The sequence below is a fragment of the Andrographis paniculata genome, unplaced genomic scaffold (genome assembly GCF_009805555.1).
Source record: "Andrographis paniculata isolate CXL003 unplaced genomic scaffold, ASM980555v1 Contig77END, whole genome shotgun sequence".
Classification (NCBI taxonomy): Eukaryota; Viridiplantae; Streptophyta; class Magnoliopsida; order Lamiales; family Acanthaceae; genus Andrographis; species Andrographis paniculata.
In genome coordinates this window covers 628,011-653,873 of record NW_026137614.1, presented here as the reverse complement: position 1 = coordinate 653,873, position 25,863 = coordinate 628,011, and the positions used below count along the sequence as shown (strand labels likewise).

Genomic DNA, 25,863 nt, shown 5'->3' with positions numbered 1-25,863 from the left:
CAATTTTACAAACAACATAATTTTTAAGATTTTCCTCTAAGAATTACATATTTTCCTTTTTCGTATCAATTGGAAAATTTTATAGTTAAACAAGCTTGTAGTAGAGTCAATCGAAACACACAAAGGGCTGAAACTGACTTTGGTACATTAAATTTTTAAATTTTTAAAATTCATTTTGGTTTTACCCTTAGAAATGAGTTTCCACATTATGCATTTTTGTGGGGATCTTGTTCCCAAGTTTGATAGGATTTCATTAGCCATAACTAATTCATCGCATTTCGGTTATGATGTATGATAATATAATATATCATAGTGTACATTATTGCAGATCATTGTAGCAATGGAATAACTGGAGTTCCTTTAACATCGACGGAGTCTATGGTTTGTCTTGTTCCGGCTTGTCTTTGGTTGTTTTCTTAAATAATCATGCCAAACATCTCTTACATAAGATTCTAACATTTTTCATAATATTTGGCGATTTAAAATATATATGTAAGCAATTTATATACAACTATATACATTTCTCTAGTTTTTCGTTTCGTAAAACTTCAAGCCATGATTATGTTGATTTGTTATTTGGAAATAAATTTACGTATTTTCCTTTTTATGTTAACAAATGGTCAAATGTGTTACTATTAATATTTCGTATTGATACCTATGTCAAATTTCCATGAGTGGGAAAAGACTGGAGCCAATATTCCATCCGGAGATTCTTCTAGTTTTCCAAATTGGTGGCTGTATATGTCTTCGTACCCCACACCAGTAATTGAACCTCTAGTATGTAATCATTTCCATATTGTGTTAAAAGAATCATCTACCACCTTAAATTCTGTTTTTCTATTTAATTCGCTTATAGAATGCCTATGTTCACATTCCATAAAAATATTTGTCCTTTTCTTATAAGAAAAATAAGTATGTGTATCCAACATCCTATTGTTATTTGTGAGAAGAAATCATCAAATAGAAAGTTAAGGAAACAATTTAATATTTAATAAAAATTAAATACTTGGATATGTATTAAAATTGTTGTTTGAAATTATAGTACATCAGTTGAATGAATTATATTTAAAGAAAAGTTATCAAGGCATGTCTTATATTCTACGCAACTACAATAATAGAATAAATTATTGTGTATACCTATTAGCTAAAATTTTCACTTACCTTACATTCTAGGTACAAGTAGCTTGTGACAACAAATAAAATTATATTATATTTAAAATGTAGATTGAAGTGCTTAGACTGAAAATCACTTCATTAAGAAAGTTAACACCAATGCGGATTCATCAATATTTTCTCCCATTAGTTTCTCTTCATTGTCTTCATATTTTTCTACAATATAGTCATTGACTAATTGTAGAACCTCTCCTTTATGAGTAGTATTTTCATCTATTTTTCACTAAAAAGTCATCTTCTTGATCATTCAACGAAAACACCAACGCTTACACATCTCTTTTATTCTAGTGTTACAATCATGATGTGGAACATTCCTTATAATTTTTCAAAATTTATCAACAATAGAAATTTAATTACAGGAGCTACATTTATCCCCAGAGGAAAATATGCATGGTTTATCTACTACCATGATTGAAAAGAGATGGAGAATATTCTTTAGACTTCTCAAACGTAGTGAGCCCTTACATTGCTACATATTTGAGATGCATGAGGTACGTAAGTTACAACATATTAAGTATACAAGTACAAATTATTATTACTATTATTGTTGTTGTTGTTGTCGTTATTTTTATTGTTATTATCATTGTCTAATGGTACAATAGGTTGAAAGAGGAAAAATTACTAGGTATCAATCAATAGTCCATGCACATGAAGTAACAACAAGGATTGTAGCCATGAGCGAACATATAACAACAATGATATTGTGTATACCTATTAGCTAAAATTTTCACTTACCTTACATTCTAGGTACAAGTAGCTTGTGACAACAAATAAAATTATATTATATTTAAAATGTAGATTGAAGTGCTTAGACTGAAAATCACTTCATTAAGAAAGTTAACACCAATGCGGATTCATCAATATTTTCTCCCATTAGTTTCTCTTCATTGTCTTCATATTTTTCTACAATATAGTCATTGACTAATTGTAGAACCTCTCCTTTATGAGTAGTGTTTTCATCTATTTTTCACTAAAAAGTCATCTTCTTGATCATTCAACGAAAACACCAACGCTTACACATCTCTTTTATTCTAGTGTTACAATCATGATGTGGAACATTCCTTATAATTTTTCAAAATTTATCAACAATAGAAATTTAATTACAGGAGCTACATTTATCCCCGGAGGAAAATATGCATGGTTTATCTACTACCATGATTGAAAAGAGATGGAGAATATTCTTTAGACTTCTCAAACGTAGTGAGCCCTTACATTGCTACATATTTGAGATGCATGAGGTACGTAAGTTACAACATATTAAGTATACAAGTACAAATTATTATTACTATTATTGTTGTTGTTGTTGTCGTTATTTTTATTGTTATTATCATTGTCTAATGGTACAATAGGTTGAAAGAGGAAAAATTACTAGGTATCAATCAATAGTCCATGCACATGAAGTAACAACAAGGATTGTAGCCATGAGCGAACATATAACAACAATGCCTATGGTTCTAATATTTAACCACGTCCATCTTCAAAGAACGAACATGTTAACCCTACATAAACGTTTAGGGAATTGGATAGTGGAGCAGCGCAACTCTAACGATTCAGAACGTAGGGACAAGGTAGCCAATTTATTGCACTTTTTTTACATTAAATTGACATATTATAATCTACATCATATTAACCCTTGTAGTTGACCCTTGAAAAACTTGTGGCAGTATTACATACATACTCTTATTGGGAAAAAGTTCCGATCAATATATGAAGTCATGACATTTATATTATGCGATGTCTTTGTTGAAGATTTGAACATGACATAAGGTAAACCATTAAAAACACTTCAAAGCTTTTGGCTTATCATTCACTTACTTGATTTTACGATGTAACACTTATTTTGTTTTGATTTTTCAGGTATTAGAATTTCAGAAGGTTGCCGATTTTGGGTTCACTAATTTTTCTGATATTTTTTATATGTAAGAAATTTATATACAGCTATATACATTTCTCTAATTTTTCGTTTCGTATAACTTCAAACCATGATTATGTTGATTTTTTATTTGGAAATACATTTACCTATTTTGCCATTTATGTTAAGAAATGGTCAAATGTGTTACTATTAATGTTTCGTATTGATACCTTTGTCAAATTTCCATGTGTTGTAAAAGTCTGGAGCCAATATTCCATCCAGAGACTCTTCTAGTTTTCCAATTTGGTTGCCGTATATGTCTTTGTACCCCACACCAGTAATTGAACCTCTGGTATGTAATCTTTTCCATATTGAACCTCTGGTATGTAATTGTACCTTGGTTGAATGAATTATATTGAATGAAAAACTATCAAGGCATGTGTTATATTCAATGAAACTACAATAATAAAATAAATTATTGTGTATACCTATTAGCACAAATTTTAACTTACCTTACATTCTAGGTACAAGTAGCTAGTAAGAACAAATAAAATTATATTATATTCAAAATGTAGAATGAAATGCGTAGAATAGAAATGACTTCATTAAGAAGGTTAACACCAATGCGGATTCATCAATATTTTCTCCCATTTGTTTCTCTTCATTGTCTTTATATTTTACTACAATATAGTCATTGAGTAATTGTAGAAACCTCTCCTTTATGAGTAGTATTTTCATCAATTTTTCACTAAAAAGTCATCTTCCTGATCATTCTATGAAAACACCAACGCTTACACATCTCTTTCATTCTAGTGTTACAATCATGATGTCGAACATTCCTTATAAATTATCAAAATTTATCAACAATAGAAATTTAATTATAGGAGCTACATTTGTCCCCGGAGGAAAATACGCATGGTTTATCAACTACCATGATTGAAAAGAGATGGAGAATATTCTTTAGACTTCTCCAATGTAGTGAGCCCTTACATTGCTACATATTGGAGATGCATGAGGTACGTAGGTTACAACATATTAAGTATACAAGTACAAATTATTATTACTATTATTGTTGTTGTTGTTGTCGTTATTGTCGTTGTTATTATCATTGTCTCATGGTACAATAGGTTGAAAGAGGAAAAATTACTAGGTATCAATCAACAATCCATTTACATGAAGTAACGACAACGATTGTAGCCATGAGCGAACATATAACAACAATGCCCATGGTTCTAATATTTAACCACGTCCGTCTTCAAAGAAGGAGCATGTTAACCCTACATAAACGTTTAGGGAATTGGATAATGGAGTAGCGCAACTCTAACAATTCAGAACGCAGGGACAAGGTAGCAAATTTATTGCACTTTTTTACATTAAATTGACATATTATAATCTACGTCATATTTACCCTTGTAGTTGACTCTTGAAAAACTTATTGCAGTATTACATTCATACTATTATGGGGAAAAAGTTCCGATCAATAAATGAAGTCATGACATTTATATTATGCAACGTCTTTGTTGAAGATTTGAACATGACATAAGGTAAACCATTAAAAACACTTCAAAGCTTTTGGCTTATCATTCACTTACTTGATTTTACGATGTAACACTTATTTTGTTTTATTTTTTCAGGTATTAGAATTTCAGAAGGTTGCCGATTTTGGTTTCACTATATCTATATAATTAATGTTAAATAATGCTAGTAGTTAAGAAAGGTTTAGGAGAATGTGAATTTTTGTATAACTTAGTTATGTCATGTTAATGTTGTTTTATCAACCTCTCCAATTAGTTCATATTATTGTTGTTGCAATTTAAATTAACTAAATGAAATTTATGTTTGTTTGGTCTGTTTCGATAATTATTTGAAGAGTGATATTACAACTTTGAAATAGTTTTAATTATTATGTATTTTAGTTGACTATATGAGAATCGACCAGGGAAATTTAATTCAATTAATATAAATTTTAAAATCATTCAAAACTTTTTTGTTTCATCTACATTATTCTTTTCTCCAAACTGTCTTCTTTTTCCACATGCTTCTTTTCATTATGCAATTTCCACAGGTGGAAGTAAAGGACTGTAAAAATGATTAATAACAAAAGAAATCTTGAGTTTATTCCCAAGAATTTTTGAAATGAAATAATTGATTCAACATTTAGATTGAAAGATTACACAATCATCCAATTATAATGTTGTTACGTACGAAATTTATAATTAGGGTAAAAGGCCCAAAATAGAAGAAGATGTGGGCCCGTCGTTAGGCCCACCAGTTGATTAAGGGGTTTCTCGAGGGAGTCAGTTGGCCTGCGGTCCGTCTAAGGAGCTAGGGGTTATTGTGGGCGGCTGAGTAGTCGGATGGGCCAGCTGCCCATTTAAGGAGATAAGGTGTTCAGAAGCGGTCGGTCGAGCTAGTTAAGTCCTGTAATTGACAGGAGCGGTTGGCAAGATTGTTAAGACACGTGTCAATGGAGGAGGAATTGGTGGGCGGTTGATGGCGGTTGCTGTAACCGACCAGACGACGGTTCAAAACGTTTCTTTAGGGAATATTTAAGGATTTGGGTCTATTCTGGGAGGGGATCTTCAATTTTCAGAAAAAAGCAAAAATTAATTGCAAATTTCCTTTTGGGGGTCACCTTTTATTTTTATGTATTTGAGTGCTTTATGCTACAAATAAATTCTCTTTTCAAATTCGATAATATTTTTGAATTTTACTTTGTTTTGTTGAAAAAATCAAACAACAAATGCATTATTGTTAGAAAAAAAGTAGTATTCAGTGATGAAACCACAACAAATATAAATAATACATATCCATGAATTTGGTATATATCACTCTCCAATTGAGCACCTAATTACAAAATCATCTATTCACCCGAGATAGTTACAACGTTAACACAACAACATAGTTGATTGGGCATCCATCGCAAAAAAAAAATAAAAAAGTAAAAAATGATTCTCTATTCCCATAGGGCAAACCCTAATGATCTCCAATGAGGAAAAAAAGTTGGGTTATCTATTTCCACATTTGGGATATGATGAAAAGAGATTAATGAAATGGTTACTAAAGCTAATTAAAACACGACTTTTTTGGCTGAATTTTTCGTCCCAAGTACGATGTAGCTATGTATTCATTTGATGAAAGATTTTCAATTTCCTTCTTTAACAAAGAATCAGTAATATAACAAATTGATCTTGGCTTACATGATTTAAGATTTGGAAGATCACTATAATTTATGCTAAATTTTCTAATGCTATTAAAATGTAGTTTAAAAAAAATAAAATTTAATGATACCCATTATTACCTTCAATACAATATGGCCTTAACTTAACAAGAGCTAAGTTGGAAATATTAATCTTCAAAAATCCTAGAAATGAAGATATCCAAACAATGAATGTGGCTAGAGGAAATTTGGTTCGTTGAATGATAAAGATTACAGGAAAAAGGTTAATTAGGAAAGCAAAAGGGAATTTTGTGTCTGCAAATTTTAGAATTTAACATGCTCATAACGAGAATTTGAATAAGTAGAGTATCCATGGAAGAAAGCAAAAGTGAAGATTTCACACAAATATTGCTGGTCCATGAAGAAACCTTAATCAATATTAAGTTTTTACACTATTCGGATATTTTGATATGTCCGTAAACATAGCCCGACCTATGGAGCCCAATTAGCTTGTAGGCTTTAAAATCCACTGTAGGATCTAAGGATTTGATCTAAACCGTCCATTATTTCTATATATTTGTACCTATAAAGTAATTGTAGAGTTAGTGTTGCAGTGTCTTTCTCTCTAGGTAGGAAAATTTCTCTCTATATTTTGTGTTTGTGTTTTGTAGCGATATTCCAGTTGTTTTTAATGAATGTTGTATTATGGTTTTTTTGTGATCTTGCGGTTGTTTCAGGGAAAAGTTTTTGAAGGTATTTCAGTGATATAATGATCCTATTCTGGTGAATGCTTTATGAGAGGTTTCCGGGATGTGGTTGTTTCCAGGAAACGGTTTGTGAGAAGTTTTTTGAGTATTTTTTTTTTATACGGCTTATATATTGGGACTCTAGTCATTAATGAAATGTGTTTTTTAGTTTACCTTGAACTCATAAATCTATTGAAGCTAATAAAAAAAATTATATGGTTTTATAAGCCAACATACCTTTCCTTCACCTATTTTAACCTAGAAATAAAGATCTACAAGAGTTCTTGGGCGCTTGCAAAGAGGTGAGGAGAAAGGTACATGAATTTCGTCTTTCAGCCACCACAAGGGAAAAGATATCTAATTAGTATTCATTTGGAGCATGAGAAAGACTTATAGACCAAATGCTTTTATTTATTTATTTTTTTTCGGCGTTAAAAAAAATTCTTGAAATGAAGGTGTGTTGAAGCTTAAGCTTTTTTGAAAAAAAATAGATTTATTTTTGTGACAATTGAAAGGCCATATAGTAGAAAGTTGAGCTGAAAAATGCAAAGGATCTAAGGTGTGAGTAATTCATTGTCGTTTTTTTGTTACAAAAACTAGAAAGTGTATTAAAATCTATATTGGGATCCTTTGCAATAATATATATGTTTTTACTTTTTTTTTCATTCGTTTAAATTTTTGTTAATTATTTTTTGAACTCAAGCTCCAACCTTATTTTATAGCTATTTATTTTAGTTCTCATCTAACAATTTTGTTTTTCTAGATATTAGATTTTAGCCCACTTACCCCATATATATATATATATCAATGTATCAATAAATATATACAAAACTTGCACTACCCCATTTCCGATAATGGTTTTGTATTTAAGACCTAATTGAGAACATAATTAAAAGGATATTAATTTTTAAATAAGAGTCTTTATTCAAATTTTTCGAATGTATAATTGTTTTATAATCACGTTTTACGCTTGATGCAAGTATTGATATTCTTCAATACTCAGAATTATTGCTGAAGGGAGAATAATATGTGGTGATCCTAGCTTTGAAGTTAAACATACAGTTTCACAAAAAATCCTCTATAGCCAATAAAGGGATAATATATACGCTAAATCTGAACCCATGAATCTGAAATAACTTCTGTTAGTAATGCTTAGGTCAAATATGTCGAAAAGTAAATAAGTTAAAAACGTTAGACATTTTTTTAAAGATAAATATATTATAAAAATCTGGAGGTTATCTACAATGGTATAAAACCATTTACGTCTGTCATACAATATTTCATTTAGTTTGTTGGACAATTATAGGTTATAAACTAAAAAATATATATATTTTCCATATACATTTTCGACCAAAATTAGTTACTTCATGCTACTTTAAAAATTATAATTATTATATATTTTTCTGATGAATTAAATTTCTATGGACTAACAAAAAATGTATATGGCAGGGGCTATGTGAATTATATTCCGAGAAAACATACCAGCAAAATAATACACTTTTATTAACAATCACAGTTGAAAAGAAATGAAGAATATTTTCTTGACTCCTGTAAAGTAGTGGCGCTATATATTGTTACATATTGAAGATACATGCGGTATATATTTCACAACATATAATGTATACAAGTTTGAATTATTATTATTATTATTATTAATGCAATATTGACAACGAGGATGTGAGTAGATCTCAATAAACATCAATTCTGGCCCGTCCACACTAACACATGAGTCTTTGTAGTCTCTATACTCTAAACATATTCGTTACTACTTTGAGGATAATAATATAATAGGTCCATGGAAATCAGAAAATTCATAATTTTTTAAAAGTTAATCACTCAGTTAAAAAATGAAATTCAATTTCATATTATTATCAAATTAATGAAATATATTATATTTTATTTAACAACTTGCTTCATTATTTTAGTCGATTGAATATAAATGAACAAAATTTATATGGGCTAGAATAAGTAAGCTATTTTTTTATTTCAACTGAATTTTGGGACCAACTTTCTAATGTTCGAGAGTTTTTCTTGTAGTCCAAAATAGTTATAGCTCACATAAAAAGACTTTTCCCTATTTTCAATTCGAATTTAGAAACCTGGATTAAATAAAAGAAAAAAAAAAGAAAGGGGAAACAGTTGTGGGTTTTCTTTCAAGCCCAAAATTGATTTGCAAATACATGAAACCCTAGCCTATATAAATTGGTTTACCCTCTTCTTTCACTTACTGAAATTTGATACAGATCTAGGGTTTGCCGAAATTGTTAAGAAAAAACCAAGCGAGTATTTCCTTTGAGGTACAGGTGAGAAGAAAATTATTTTTAATGGTATGGTCTATTCAATTTTACAAACAACATAATTTTTAAGATTTTCCTCTAAGAATTACATAATTTTCTTTTTCGTATCAATTGGAAGATTTTATAATTGAACAAGCTTGTAGTAGAATCGATCGAAGCACACAAAGGGCTGAAACTGACTTTCGTACTTTAAATTTTAAAATCTTTTAAATTAAGAAGTATGTTAAATATATATATGATATCATATGCCATAAATAGAAATTGTATATGCGATATTTATATCCCCGTGTTTCTGCTTCCTCATTCATTTTGTTTTTACCCTTAGAAATGAGTTTCCATATTATGCATTTTTGTGGGGATCTTGTTCCCAAGTTTCATAGGATTTCATTAGCCATAACTAATTCATCGGATTTCAGTTATGATGTATGATAATATAATATATCATAGTGTACATTATTGCAGATCACTGTAGCAATGGAATCAACTGGAGTTCCTTCAACATCGAGGGAGTCTATGGTTTGTCTTGTTCCGGCCTGTCTTTGCTTATTCTTACAAATAATCATGCCAAACATCTCTTACATAAGATTTTAATATTTTTCATAGTGGTTTTCTGATATTTTATATATGTAAGAAATTTATATACAGCTATATACATTTCTCTAATTTCTCGTTTTGTATAACTTCAAACCATGATTATGTTGATTTGTTATTTGGAAATACATTTACCTATTTTGCCATTTATGTTAAGAAATGGTCAAATGTGTTACTATTAATATTTCGTATTGATACCTATGTCAAATTTCCATGTGTTGGAAAAGACTGGAGTCAATATTCCATCCGGAGACTCTTCTAGTTTTCCAATTTAGTTGCCGTATATGTTTTTGTACCCCACGCCAGTAATTGAACCTCTGGTATGTAATCTTTTCCATATTGTGTTAAAAGAATCATCTATCACTTTAAATTCTTTTTTTCTATTTAATTTCGCTTATAGAATGTGTATGTTCACATTCCATAAAAATATTTGTCCTTTTCTTATAAGAAGAATAAGTATGTGTATCCAACATCCTATTGTTATTTTCGCGAAGAAATCATCAGATAGAAAGTTAAGGAAATAATTTAATATTTAATAAAAATTAAATACTTGGATACGTATTATACTTGTTATTCTAAATTATAGTACCTTGGTTGAATGAATTATATTGAAAGAAAAGCTATCTAGGCATGCCTTATATTCAATGAAAGTACAATAATAGAATAAATTATTGTGTATACCTATTAGCACAAATTTTAACTTACTTTACATTCTAGGTACTATAGCTAGTGACAACAAATAAAATTATATTATATTCAAAATGTAGAATGAAGTACGTAGACTCAAAATCACTTCATTAAGAAGGTTAACACCAATATAGTCATTGAGTAATTGTAGAAACCTCTCCTTTATGAGTAGAATTTTCATCTATTTTTCACTAAAAAGTCATCTTCCTGATCATTCAATCAAAACACCAATGCTTACACATCTCTTTCATTCTAGTGTTACAATCATGATATCGAACATTCCTTATAAATTATCAAAATTTATCAACAATAGAAATTTAATTACAGGAGCTACATTTATCCCCGGAGGAAAATACGCATGGTTTATCAACTACCATGATTGAAAAGAGATGGAGAATATTCTTTAGACTTCTCCAACGTAGTGAGCCCTTACATTGCTACATATTGGAGATGCATAAGGTACGTAGGTTACAACATATTAAGTATACAAGTACAAATTATTATTACTATTATTGTTGTTGTTGTTGTCGTTATTGTCGTTGTTATTATTATTGTCTAATGGTACAATAGGTTGAAAGAGGAAAAATTACTAGGTATCAATCAACAATCCATGCACATGAAGTAACGACAACGATTGTAGCCATGAGCGAACATATAACAACAATGCCCATGGTTCAAATATTTAACCACGTCCATCTTCAAAGAAGGAGCATGTTAACCCTACATAAACATTTAGGGAATTGGATAGCGGAGCAGCGCAACTCTAACAATTCAGAATGCAGGGACAAGGTAGCAAATTTATTGCACTTTTTTACATTAAATTGACATATTATAATCTACGTCATATTTACCCTTGTAGTTGACTCTTGAAAAACTTATTGCAGTATTACATTCATACTATTATGGGGAAAAAGTTCCGATGAATAAATGAAGTCATGACATTTATATTATGCGATGTCTTTGTTGAAGATTTGAAGATGGCATAAGGTAAACCATTAAAAACACTTCAAAGATTTTGGCTTATCATTCACTTGATTTTACGATGTAACACTTATTTTGTTTTGATTTTTCAGGTATTAGAATTTCAGAAGGTTGCCGATTTTGGGTTCACTATATCTATATAATTATTGTTAAATAACGATAGCGGTTAAGAAAGGTTTAGGAGAATGTGAATTTTTGTATAACTTATTTATGTCATGTCAATGTTGTTTTTATCAACCTCTCGAATTAGTTCATATTATTATTGTTGCAATGTAAATTAACTGAATGAAATTTGTGTTTGTTTGGTCTGTTTCGATAATTATTTGAAGATTGATATTACAACTTTGAAATAGTTTTCATTATTATGTATTTTAGTTGACCACATGAGAATCGATCAGGGAAATTTAATTCCAATAATATAAATTTTAAAATCATTCAAAATTTTTTTTTGTTTCATCTACATTATTCTTTTCTCCAAACTGTCTTCTTTTTCCACATGTTTCTTTTCATTATGCAATTTCCATAGGTGGAAGTAAAGGACTGTAAAAATGATTAATAACAAAAGAAACCTTAAGTTTATTTCCAAGAATTTTTGAAATTAAATAATTGATTCAACATTTAGATTGAAAAATTACACAATCATCCAATTATAATGCATTATTGTTAGAAAAAAAGTAGTATTTAGTGATGAAACCATAACCAATATAAATACTACATATCCATGAATTTGGTATATATCACTCTCCAATTGAGCGCCTAATTACAAAATCATCTACTCACCCGAGACAGTTACAACATTAACACAACAACATAGTTGATTGGGCATCCATCGCAAATAAAAAAAAAATGATTCTCTATTCCCAGAGGGCAAACCCTAATGATCTCTAATAAGGAAAAAAGATGGGTTATCCATTTCCCCATTTGGGATATGATGAAAAGAGATTGATGAAAAGGTTACTAAAGCTAATTAAAACATAACTTATTTGGCTGAATTTTTTGTCCCAAGTACAATGTAGCTATGCATCCATTTGATGAAACATTTTCAATTTCCTTCTTTAACAAAGAATCAGCAATATAAGAAATTGATCTTGGCTTACATGATTTAAGATTTGGAAGATTACTATAATTTCTACTAAATTTTCTAATGCTATTAAAATGGAGTTTAAAAAAATAAAGTTAAAATATACCCACTATTGCCTTTGTGTTTCTTTGGGTACCCAATTGTGTCACATCGCTTCGGTCTCTCCCTAGAATTCGAGTGATTCACATCTTGGTTGTGCAACATTTGTTTTCCGTCCACCTGTCGTCAGCTGGTGCCGGGCCGGCTTATTGTGCCGGTTTGTGGCTCTCCATTTCCTCGTCTGGTCTCCCCCATCGTTTTGTAAGTATAGTTGTTAAAATATTTTGCGGAAATCCTAGAGTTTGCTTTTATTGATAATCAATATAAGGGGCCTATATATAGGCAATCTCAAACAGACTTTATAGACTCAAATCTAAATAATCTAATTTATGAATAAGATCAAATCTAGATATAAATCTACTAAATCTAAAACTAAATATCTAAAATATCTCAACAATATTATAATTTAGCTATTCTTTGACACTCCCCCTCAAGCTGAGGAATAGATGTCTTCCATTCCCAACTTGGATACAAGATCATGGAAACTCGAACTGTTCAGCCCCTTTGTTAGAACATCGGCTAAATTGTCTCTCTGATAGAACATAGGACATACATACTAACCCTTCCTCCAGTTTTTCTTTGATGAAATGTCTATCAATTTCAATATGCTTTGTCCTATCATGTTGTATAGGATTATGAGCTACATTAATAGCTGCCTTATTGTCACAGTAAAGCTTCATAGAACCCTCCCATTTGACTCTCAAATCATCCAAAATGATCCTTAGCCAAAGTAATTCGCATAATCCTTGAGCAATTGCCCTAAATTCTGATTCTTCTGATGACCTTCGCACTACATTCTGCTTCTTGCTCCTCCATGTCACTAGGTTACCTCCAAGAAAAGTACAATACCCTGCAGTTGATCTTCTATCCACTAGGGAGCCAGCATAGTTAGCATCGGTGTAGGCTTCCAAAGTAAGAGTGTCATTCCTTTTGAGCAAGATTCATTTCCCTAGATTACCTTTCAAGTAGTGCAGTACCCTGTAAGCAGCTTGAAGATGAGGTTCTCTTGGATCATTCATGAATTGGCTGATCAAACCTACAGAATATGCTATGTTTGGTTGAGTGTGAGCAAGGTATATAAGTCTGCCAACCAACCTCTGGTACATTCTTTTATCCACAGCTGGTTCTTCTTTAGCTTCTCCCAATTTATAGTTTGGATCTATTGGAGTAGAAATCGGCTTACACCCAATCTTCCCTGTTTCTGCCAATAAATCAAGCATGTACTTTTGTTGAGATATGAAGATCCCTTGTCTAGAATATGCCACCTCAATATTGATGAAATACTTCAATTTCCCTAGTTCTTTTATTTCAAATTCTTTCATTAGTCTCAGCTTTAATTCATGCTTCTCTTTCTCATCATTTTCAGTCATTATGATGTCGTCCACATAGACTAAAAGAACAGTCACTCCCCCTACAGCTGAATGCTTAATGAAAAGCGTGTGGTCACCTTGGCTTTGATTGTACCCAAATTCCTTCATGAGTTTTGCAAATCTGCCAAACCATGCTCTAGGAGATTGTTTAACCCATAAAGGGCTTTTTTCAGTTTGCACACCTTGTTACCAGTGTCCCCTTCAAATCCTGGTTGAATGTTCATGTAGATTTCCTCATTTAAGTCACCATGGAGGAATGTGTTCTTAACATCATATTGTAGCAGTTGCCAATTAAAGTGAGCAGTCAATGATAACAAAATTCTTACTGGGTTCATTTTTGCAACTGGAGGAAATGTTTCTTGATAATCCACCCCATAAGTTTAAGTGTATCCTTTGGCTACTAACGTTGCTTTATATATTTCAAGGGATCCATCAGCCTTGTACTTCAATGTAAAAATCCATTTGCAATCAACAATGTTTTTCCCTTTGGTTTATCAACGATCTCCCATGTTTTATTCTTCTCTAATACATTCATCTCTTCTCTCATAGCATCCCTTCATTCCCTTTTTGACAATGCCTCAGACACATTGTGAGGGATGGCGATAGGCGCTTAAAAGAGACATAGTGAGATAGAGGATAGAGTGGTCGTTTAGTGCATTCTCTGGTTTCTTTTCTAACAACAATGGGAAGATCTAGAACAGTAGTTGAATCAGTGGACTGTTCAACAGATTGTGTGTGTAAAAGTGGATCTGATCTTACCTTGATTTCTTTCTCAGAATTTGGATTGGATTCTTGGACTTGTGTCAGTTCAGGAACGATCTTTCTCCTTGAATTGAATGCACAAATAATCTCATCTCATTTCATAGATCTGTTCTTTTGCGCCTTGGTTCGGTAATATATGAGATGAGATGATTGCAGCATATATATATGATTTATATAGTTTTATTTTATTTATTTTACAGCATAATCAATTTACTTTTTTAGAAAAAATTCAAAATTAAATGCCTTTTTTTGTGTAATTAATGTTTGAATTTTTCAAAAATGTATTTAGGGATGAATAAGTTTTTGTTAAGAAACATAAAAAATTAAATGGTTTTAATATACCTCTGTTTTTTTATTATAACATTCGATAAAAAAAAAATCTAGTAGCAACCTAAGTATTATAATTTTTAACATATAAAAGTAGTGAGTATTATGCAATGATCATAATTATTTGAAAGTCTTAATTAATTCATTAATTTTGCTTTACTTGCTATTAGTTTTTGTTAATTTTCCTTTTAAGTATTACATTTTCAGTGAGATTATCAACTTTATGTGCATATCTTGTTTATATATTGCTTTCACTTTAGTGCATGTGTATTTGTATGCATGCATTTAAAAATTGGTCATTTTATCGGCTAAAATGAATAAAAATTGTCAGTGTCATAATTAGTTGTGTTTAATAGTATTTAATTTTTATTCAATTCTTAGATTCTAATATTTTAAATTTGATTTTACTATTTTAAGATGTTCCTAAAATTTGTTGTAGAAGATGAGTGGCGTTCAAAGGTCTTGGATGTACAATAGAATGTCTAATGGCATTCTCAATGCAAAGTATATTTCCGGAGTTGAGGGCTTTATTCAATATTGTCTCACTAACCCAAGGCGTCACAAAGTATATATGGGAGGATTAAATGTCCTTGTAAAAGCTGTGAAAACACAAGGTTTCTACCTCCAGGCGACGTACAATTTCATTTGTTGTCGAGGGGGTTCGTAAAATATTATGAGAGGTGGAGTTGTCATGGTGAGCATCATGATGGTAGTGGCATATCGCATGCATCAGATAACTCAACGCGTGATGGAATGAATGATGCTAGAATAGGTAATTACACACAGATGGTGATGGATGTTGTGGGGCCAGAATTTGTTTCCTGAATGGATGGTGAAGAGCCAAACGTAGAGGACAAAATATTGTATGATCTTTTGAGTGCTGTAGGTAAGGAATTATGGCCAGGTTGTAAGAAAGCAACCTTGCTCTCTACAGTTGCTCGAATGCTTACCATAAAGGTTGACTTCAATTTGCCTGAGAAATGGTTTGATGTGCAATGCCAACTAATGCGTGATATAATGCCAGTGGGAAATTGCTTTGTTAATAACTTTTATGAAGCAAGAAGTTGATCGAGGGATTAGGTCTCCCCATGGAAAAAATTGATTACTATCAATTTGGATGTATGTTGTACTAGCGGGATGATGTTGGTTTATATATGCAATTGCAAAATATGTGGAAAGCCCCGATACAAAAAAAAAAGAATGGAAAATGTGTACCCATTCATTATATGTTTTATTTTACATTGACGCCAAGGCTTAAACGGTTATATATTTCCGCTCAGACAACTTCTTTAATGCGGTGGCATGCAACTCATCGACATGCTAGTTTGGATGATATGTGTCATCCTTGCGATTCTGCGGCTTGGAAACATTTTGATATAACATATCCTTCATTTGCCTCTGAGACTAGAAATGTGAGTTTGGGACGTTGCACAGATGGGTTCCAACCATTTGGGCAATCTGGGAAACAATATTCATCGTGGCCTGTTGTGATTACTCCCTATAATCTTCCTCCGAATATGTGTTTGAAGGACGATTTTCTATTTCTATCACTTGTTGTACCGGGTGGTGCTAATACGAAACAAAAAATAAATGTATATCTTCAGCCATTGATAGAGGAGTCGAAGAATCTTTGGAATGTTGGTATTGAAACTTGGGAAGCTTCAAGTAAACAAAATTTTAATATGCGGGCTGCCTTAATATAGATGATTGGTGATCTACCAGCATATGCGATGATGTCCGGATGGGGAACATCGGGGAAAACAGCTTGCCCAGTTTGTCAAGATCAACTTAAATCTTTTTGACTTCCTACTGGTTCTAAAAAGTCTTGGTTTGATACACATCGATAGTTTTTTCCCGAAGATCATCCATATCGACGTGACAAAAAGAAGTTCAAAAAGGGGCTAGTTGATTTCAGGCCGCCGCCTCGTCGGAGAACTGGAGTTAAGCAAATTCATGAACTTGAAAGCCATGGCTTTAGAAAGGTAACATAAATTACATCATAACACCTTCATTTGCATAACTTTCTTAATTGTTTTCATATAGTAAAATATATATTTTGATTTGTATAAAGGTAACTGAGAAAGATGCTGATGAAACCGACAAGAAGTTATGTTGTTACTAGTAATGTTTCATCCTATTTTAATTTTAATATCATTAAATGTTTCAGCCTATTCTGGCCACGTAGTGTTACTAGTAAATTTTGTAAAGTGTTTCGATGTAACGTGGATAAGGACGGAATCCATGGAGGAAAGTTCCATCAATCACAAAAGAATGGTATTGGAAAGAATTTAAGGTATGTAGGTATAAGTTTTAAATATAATGTGGTTGTACTTTATTAAGGGATATTAAAGTATTTTCATCTAACATCAAATATGGAATTATGTTGTTTAGGACTCTTTAGTGGAGGGTCAAGTCAATGAGGAGTTCAATTCCAAGGCTGCCAATGTATATGGTCAGTGGATACATGATATTAAATCTAAACGGGGGAGAAAGCCGGAGGAGCAAATTGATGTGACAATACTGTCCGAGTGGTGGAGAATTCGGTCATCTGATGTTGCAAAACAAAAATCTGATACAACAAAAAAGAATAGGCGTCATGGGAATATAACTGGTAGTGCTGAGTCAACGTACACTGGTGGGTCGCGATCTTTTATGGAATCAGCGCAGAAGCTGGTGTTTCTTTGTTTAGTTATTAACATTGATTAATATTTTTTAGATTTAATTATTAACTTTTTTATCACTTGCAAATATTTTTTAGATTTAATTATTAACTTTTTTATCACTTGCATGGATTAATTATAGTTTTAGACAATCATATTTTGTATTTTCTTTGTCATGCATTCTTTATTATTAAGTTGCAGATGAATTTTAGTGGGATTCTTATCATAACTTAAATTTTTATTTGGTGTTATTATTATGTTGGTTGGCATAAGTTTATTATTCATCTTTAAGTTGGTTGGTGGGTTAAATTGGTGTTATTATTATGTTTGTAGTTTTGGTATTAAATGTGTTATGTTTTTAGTAAAACTGGACATGTACTTTAGGTTAACTCTTCTTTGATGTTGTAAATTAAGTTGCACCAAAAGCCACTACCAAAAAAATGGCCATTTGTAGCGGTTCAATAACCGCTACAAATGGCTATTTTTTGGTACAAAAAGCTATTTGTAACGATTTTGTACCGGATTTTGACTGGTGCATATACTCGAGTTACAAAACGTCTATGTACCGACTTTTTCCGCAACAAAAAAGGGGCGGTCAACGCATTTATTGTAACAGTGTTTGTAACGCTATCACTGTACTGTCGATTTATTTGTAGCGGACATTTACTGTTATAAAAGAATCGTTACAATAAGTGTCCATCCACTTGTAACGGCTTTTGTTGCGGTAATAATTTCGTTACAATAGTTGGTTTTCAGTAACTTATTTAATATTTTTTGTACCAGTATTTGTAATGGCCAATTTTTTGTAACGAAAAAAGTCCCCTTATTTTTTCAATAATAACCTAAAAAAATAGTTTCGGAACCGAAAAACCTGTACGCTATGAGAAAATACGGCCAAATGATATTACAAAATATGGAAATATTACGGAAATTCAGTATCACCATGAATTGTAGCAAGTACGCACTGTGTAGAAACATAAATATTTTGCAATATAGCCTAACATATATGGGAAAGCGTAGCAACAAACACACAAAATGTAGCAGAGACAGCAAGTTCAACCAACATAAAGGACTTAGTTAGCATCAATCCACAAACAAAAATCAATCAGCATAGAACTACGTGCCATGCTGCAACGCCCCATGCAGCGTCAAAGTGGCCGTACACCGTAGTTACGGGTGACAAAAAAGCTGCCAACATTGTGCAAAATTATATAAGAATTTATTTGTGAGATGGTTAAGTTGTAATCGAATAGAAAATCTTGTAAATGTGGTTGCGTTTATCTTTGAATGTCCAGTCGATTGGCTCGCTGCGGACAACCTCACCAAGTGTTTATGCTCCAGATGTTGTCCGTAGAATAAGCGCAGCCTCTGGAACAGTAGCAGTTGTAACAAAAACCCTTAATATGTCAACAGTGTCACCTACGGACATATGAAGAAAATATGTGCAAATCATCGGTAAGAAAATAAAACTCATGAAATATTTAATCAATATAAAAGATTAAAGATATTAACTAAAACATTATAGCATACGTAAGAGAAAAGGTCAGAGATGATCGCCTAATTTAGCCATCCATACAACAACGTAATCAAAATTGTAAAACATAGATTAGTATAAATATAATTATAGCATGGATCCTATCTTGATGACATCCGGACCAACATCTGTACACCCCCACAAGTATAAAACAACCAGCAACGTGATCAATTTATTTTATACATGTGAAAGCTGTTTGTTTAAACAACCAACTTAACCATGTACCAATTTAAAAACAACAATTAATTGAGTGTTAATGTATCCAAATACCTAACAAATAAATTAGATCAAAAATCAAAGTGGTTTGGGGAAAAAAAATCAATTAACCCACCATCCTACAAATCTATATTTAATTATAGATTTATATGCTATCCACAAGGTCATACAGAGCAAACAACCACCCGATTACAGTTCCACATAAGTAGCATTGTCACCATATCATGTATTACTATTTTGACTTACTAATAACAATAGAATATGTTTTACTCAAAATGGCTGTAACCAGAACTGATTTCATATAGAAAATATAACTAGGTTGACAACAAACCTGGGGTAGGTCAGATAGCAACACCCCCTCACCAACAACGCGTTTTTCCAAACCACGAGATATGAGAAGAATACGAGACCCGATCTACATGAAAAACGTTATCATATGTCAATCATGTAATCTACATGCATGTTCTCGAAGGTGGTGGTGATACGTTAGTAGTGGATGTTATTATCTAAAGGGTGATTCAGTTAACAAATACAAATAAAATTAGCAACGAAAAATTACTAACCGTCAACGGGTTAAGGACATCAGTCCCAGGCGTTCCTGACCTTCCATCTGTGCGGCTAGAACACTGCAAGACAGGTGAGTATGAAAACGACATGACTCGCCCCAAATGGTACAATGTAAAACTAACTAATACACGAGATATGCATTCTTACAGGGCCCCGTATCGAGGCACGCGGGGAAGAATTCAACAAAGCAGACATCTCAGCACGGATGGTTCTAATTTCAGACATCTCAGCGCGGGCACTCCTAAATTCAGACATAAATTCCCTAATCTCAACAAGGCCTTTCTGATAATCCTCAGCAAGCTTTCAGAGATCAGGACCATCGGGCCCTCCAGTCATATGACTTTAGGGGTAGGCAGAGCTGGTAGCACTATCAACAGCTGTTTTTCTATTCTTTTTCCCCCCGAGTGCACGGCGGTACAAAGCCTCACGAGCCGCCGGGGTTCTTTTATCAACATGAATTTTATTAAGTTCATCATTCAAATAAGCCTACACAATATCAAACAAATTAAAACTATGAGGAAGAGAAGTACTATAATTCCATTCGACAAAAGGTGAGATAGGTTTGCATACCAAAATATCATCAGTCATCTCATCATCACCACCACGTCCATTCGTGCGAGACGACATCCAAATTTCCAAATTATCAGCCTCTTTCCCGGTTGCCTTTATCTAAGAGTTAGCCAAATAAGAAACCGGTAGTTAACTTAAATGCCACATAAGAAATGGGGAGTCATAGTTGTTGATTAAATTATTGCACAAAGAAGAGAATGAAGGATCTCATCCGCCAACGCTGTGAATGGTTTCCGGCCAGTCCTGTGCGGAAACTTTCTTTTGATGGAATTATTGGTATTTCTCCGTGCAATATCCTGCGAACATCGACCCATATGAATTGGAGTAGTATAGGTAGGATGGCATGAGCATAGAAAGATGAAGGAAGAGATGTAACTTGCCTTAACCTTCTCCTCCTTCCAATATTGGACAAGCAACGGCCATTCTTCAGCGACAATCCGATCTGTGGGGACTTTCTTCAATGCTTTGTTGTCGTTCTGGTGTGGTGCGAAGTATGTAGACTTCATGATGCATTTTCAATGGCGCCAGACATCCTTCAGGTCACTCATAACACCCTTCTCTGCCGAATCCGGAAGCCCACAATTGTCCTAAGATAATATAAAGTGTTAATATGTAAGCTTGCTCTACTCAAGGAAGCATGTACAGTAAACAGAGGTTTAATATAAGGGTTTCTCATCTTTATTATATAAAACTTACCCGTATCTCAATCCATGCACCTTGCCGCAACTGTTCGGGAATTGCTTGGAAACTCGAATACCGTAACGGAAGACGCATCCCATTTCTGGTGATGACTCCAACTCCACTTTTGTAATCCTTCGCATCTGGCCCGATGATGCTTCTGCCATCCCTAGCCATAAACACAGCCATTGGGATGTCCCCACCCCATCCACGAGGCATCTTAGCCGCTCCCCGGCCCCTCTTAGTTTCTGTCATTGGACCTACGAATATATTTGAATATTGTGTTAGTATTCCTATGCTTCAACACTTACCTTGTTAGTGAGTACTAGAAATCATATATGTTGTAATATGCTACCTTCCGTCTCAGCTGGTTCATCCCTTTGGGTGAGATCATCTTCATCCATTTCCGGAGGTTCTTCGTTTTCAGCCACCGGTGCATGGTTTATTACCAACGTAATGGGCCCAGTTGTCTCCATCCCCTGCGTAGGGCCTATCGTATCATCATCAATCACATCGCTGATCACCGTCTGCAATATTTTACTCATGAGGTGTCAGGAGTTTCGATGTATCATTGTACCAAGGCAAGGAATTTATTAGGCGTATCTAACAATCAATATTACCTGCTCTGGCTCATGTGAATCCTGCAGTAAAGGGCGTCGAACAGAGGATGCATCTGCCCTTGCTGCTGTCTGAGCATCCCGCTCTCTCTCCCACACTTTGGTAATTGATTTTAAGCGGTCCAAAAGAGGTGAGACATGGGCACCCTTGCGTCTAGTGGTGATCCGTTTATGACCAACTTGCTTGACGGAGAGGGTGCACTAACCTCCGGATGATTGGTTGTCTTGGGGCTGCTGCGTGCAAAGGCTCTTGTGACCCGTCGGAGTGGTGAACCACCAACCTCTTGCAATACAGATTGCCTTTCACGGTTGGTTCTTGCCATTACCTAAAAGGAAAGAATTCAAATTTTCTGTTAGCAACATATATGCAAGAATGTATAAATAAATTAGGAACATCATGCTTTCAACGACAAATGTAGGATGATAAGATAACTATTTCGTAGGAACTACAGTTACTAAGCCGAGAATATATTAAGTGTGAATGATTCTATTTACCTTATTTAATTCAAAATCGTCTGCCGTAAGTAAAGACTACTATAGTAATGTTTCCACTTGCCAAGTCCGTTCATCTTTTCCAAAAGTCAAAAAGTATATAAGAACCCAAAAGTGAAGCCAGTTACTACACCGACTCATCTCCGCTAAATCGGAGCCCCATCGGTGTCCTCGTCCGAGGACTCACCAAGGTGGCTTTGTATACCAACGGATACATTCCCTAGCTGCTCTCCTTCTATTATCGTACCTCCTACGCCCTCTCTCATCCAATAGTCACGAGATTCCCGAGAACAATACCCATCATCTAAGGGGAACCTATTACTGAATCTGTCATCAATCGTCGTGTAAACATCGTAGTTATCTCTCTTTACCATTGGCACAACGACGCTCCATGCTCCATCAATTGGATGATCGATGTACCAAACTTGTCCTGCTTGTGTAGCTAGATAGAATGGTTCATCCGTGGGAAGATTTTTTGTGTACATCAAATGCGAGAAGTTTACTAACTTGTACCTAAATTCGTCTTCTTTCACGCCCCTCTCTGGGTCCACCCAATCGCATTTGAATAGAAGGTGTTTATTCTCGTTGTTGTACTACATCAACCGTTGGAGAAGTTTAAGTCTCAACTGCAAAGATTGTCTTCCAAGGCTTCCAGCATAGAAATGTGCATTCAAGGAATGCAGTGGGGCTTGAAATACATCCTAAAAGGGATCCGACCCCATATTTTTGAAGAACTCGCCACTCGCGCTCACGATATGGAATTGAGCATGATGTCCAGTGGAATATATGAACCGCCTACCCAAGATTTCTCAGACGACGAGACGAAAAATAAAACACTTCAAATAGTGGGGGCAATTATACCTTCAACACTCCTAGAAACGAGTATAAAATTTTTACAATCTCCTGCAAACGAGGATAAACTTTCTACAATCTCTTGGAAATGAGGATAAACTTTCTACAACCTCCTGAAAACAAGGATAAACTTTCTTCAATCTCCTAGAAACGAGGATAAACTTTCTGCAGTCTCTTGAAAATGAGGATAAACTTTCTACAACCTCCTGGAAACGAGGATAAACTTTCTTCAATCTCCTATAAACGAGGATAAACGTTCTTCAATCTCCTAGAAATGAGGATAAACTTTCTACAGCCTCCTAGAAACAAGGATAAACTTTCTAGTTAAATTTGTTATGAACGACGTTATGGCTTGATTTCTTCCCCGGATACGTAGAAAACTTGGAATATAACTCCGAGTTTAGTCAATTATGTGTGGAAAAAAAGACAAAAAAAGCCCTTAAAAATCGTGCTTAAAAAAAATTATTTGGACAAAAAAGAATCTTGTCCGAAAAAAAAAAAGAAGAAAAAGCCTTCAAAAAAATATTGGCTAAAATAAATACAAAAAAATGATAGCCATAAAAAATTGAATTTCAGTTCAAAAAAAATAATCTGACTTGATATTTGACGACTAATTTTGAGGGGGTATTTTGTAGGCATTAAAAATTAAATGCCTAAATAAAATTAAATATCATGTATTTTGGAAGAAATGAAATTTCAATAAAATAAATATATGGTATTTAACTACACACATATGTTAATTTTTGTACAATAAATGTCAACCATTAATGCAAAATTCAACTTAAAATGGAAGATATCGTACAAATATTACGTACATAAATATAGCCATAATAAATTTAGCTGCAAAATATATTAATCTTGTGAACAAAAGAAGTATATAAATTAATATTATCCGAAAAAAAAATGATATAAAGATCTTGACAAGATGGGAAGGTACGCAATCAAATCTTTCAAAAGTGGAAAACAACATCTAATGGAAAAAGAAATATCATAAAATCTTTCTACTAGCCAATCAGGACGCGTCATGTGGCATCATTAGAAAAGGAAGACGAGGCCACCCATCCCTTATAAATAGGATCATGGCCAATTCATTTGACACACCAAAGTGACATCAAGGATTGAAGCAAATAGGTAAATCTCTAGACTCTCTATGTATTGTTCTTCATGTTCTTCGTGTCATTCGAGGCGTTCTTCGTCGAAAGTCACTAATTTAAACAAACGATCCAATATTTTTTGATAAATTGATAAAGTTAACGTTCTTCGCCGTATACCCAAGCCGGAGAAAGGATCAAAGCTCCGAAAGCCGTTGAATGATCCGTCAAAGCAAAGGAAGAGCCTCCCAAGTTTATTCCAAAGCTTCAAGGTATTCGTCGCGTTCTTCGCCAAAAGCATCAACCAGGCCCTCTTCAAACCAAAAGTCAAACGAACACGCTGACAAAAATGTTATGGAGCACCAAATCCACCCCTTAAAAGATCAAAGCCTCGAATTGTCCAAAGAAAACATCATATCCAAAGCCGGTGATCAAATACCCTATATGGAGACCAAAGCCCTCCGAAAGCCGGAAAAGCCAAACCAAATTGAAAGCCTCCGATCGTCCAAAGAAGACATCAAATCCAAAGCCGACGATCAAATTGCTCACAATGAGACCAAAGCCCTCCAACTGCCGGCAAAGCCAAACAAAAGATCAAAGCATCGGATCGTCTAAAGAAAACATCGAATCCAAAGCCGATGATCAAATCCCTCATATGAAGACCAAAGCCCTTCAAAAACCAGCAAAGCCAAACCAAAGATCAAAGCCTCGGATCGTCCAAAGAAGACATCAAATGCAAAGCCGACGATCAAATCGCCGACACAGAGACCAAAACTCTCCAAAAGCCGGCAAGACCAAACCAAAGATCAAAGTCTCGGATCGTCAAAAGAAAATATCAAATCCAAAGCCGATGATCAAATCGCCCGCATGGAGACCAAAGCCCTTCAAAACACGGCAAAGCCAAAGTAAAGAGCAAAGCCTTGGATCGTCCAAAGAAGACAACAAATCCAAAGCCGACGATCAAATCGCCCACCAGGAGACCAAAGCCCTCCAAAAGTTTGCAAAGCCAAACCAAAGATCAAAGCCTCGGATTGTCCAAAAAGAACACCAAATCCAAAGCCGGCGATCAAATCGCCTACACGGAGACCAAAGCCCTCCAATATCCGAAAAATCCAAACCGAAGACCAAATCCCTTCGAATCAAAAAAGCCATTCAAATCTAATTTGGAAAACAAATCGATCCGGAAAGAGAAACAAATGACCCATTTAGAGAATAGGACTGTTTTAAATCAAAATTAAATATAATTTGTATAAATTTTTTGTTTATTAGAAATAACACAAATTTTTGTCGACAATAATGCTTAGTTCAAATATGTCATAAATTAAAAAAAGTTAAAAACATTAGACATTTCTTTTTTTTTAGATAAATATATTATAAAAATTTGCAGTTTATATACAATGCTAAAAAACCATTTACGTCTGTCATACAATATTTTATTTAGTTTGTTGGACAGTTACAGG

The 25,863-nt window shown here is 33.4% G+C and overlaps 1 protein-coding gene across 5 annotated transcripts in view; it reads left to right on the top strand.

The window, feature by feature from the left end:
- LOC127266667 (uncharacterized) overlaps positions 1 to 25,863 on the top strand; it is a 56,551-nt gene that overhangs the window by 21,785 nt on the left and 8,903 nt on the right. Inside the window, exons 4-11 of one of the 5 annotated variants that reach the window (XR_007842197.1) lie at positions 2,280 to 2,411; positions 2,689 to 2,741; positions 2,838 to 2,940; positions 3,031 to 3,092; positions 3,285 to 3,377; positions 3,910 to 4,371; positions 4,467 to 4,569; positions 4,660 to 4,863. The exons of 1 other annotated variant lie outside the window; for it this stretch is intronic. Coding sequence is in view for 1 of the 4 variants with exons in the window: in XM_051297010.1 (XP_051152967.1) it covers positions 1,533 to 1,664; positions 2,280 to 2,411; positions 3,285 to 3,377; positions 3,910 to 4,041; positions 4,153 to 4,338 (675 nt within the window). In the remaining 3 variants the exon portion in view is untranslated. Of the gene's footprint in view, positions 1 to 1,532; positions 1,665 to 2,279; positions 2,412 to 2,522; positions 2,742 to 2,837; positions 2,941 to 3,030; positions 3,093 to 3,284; positions 3,378 to 3,909; positions 4,372 to 4,466; positions 4,570 to 4,659; positions 4,864 to 10,833; positions 10,894 to 11,390; positions 11,427 to 25,863 lie in introns of those variants that run through there. 3 more of the 5 variants (XR_007842196.1, XM_051297010.1, XR_007842198.1) reach the window with 3 other exon arrangements.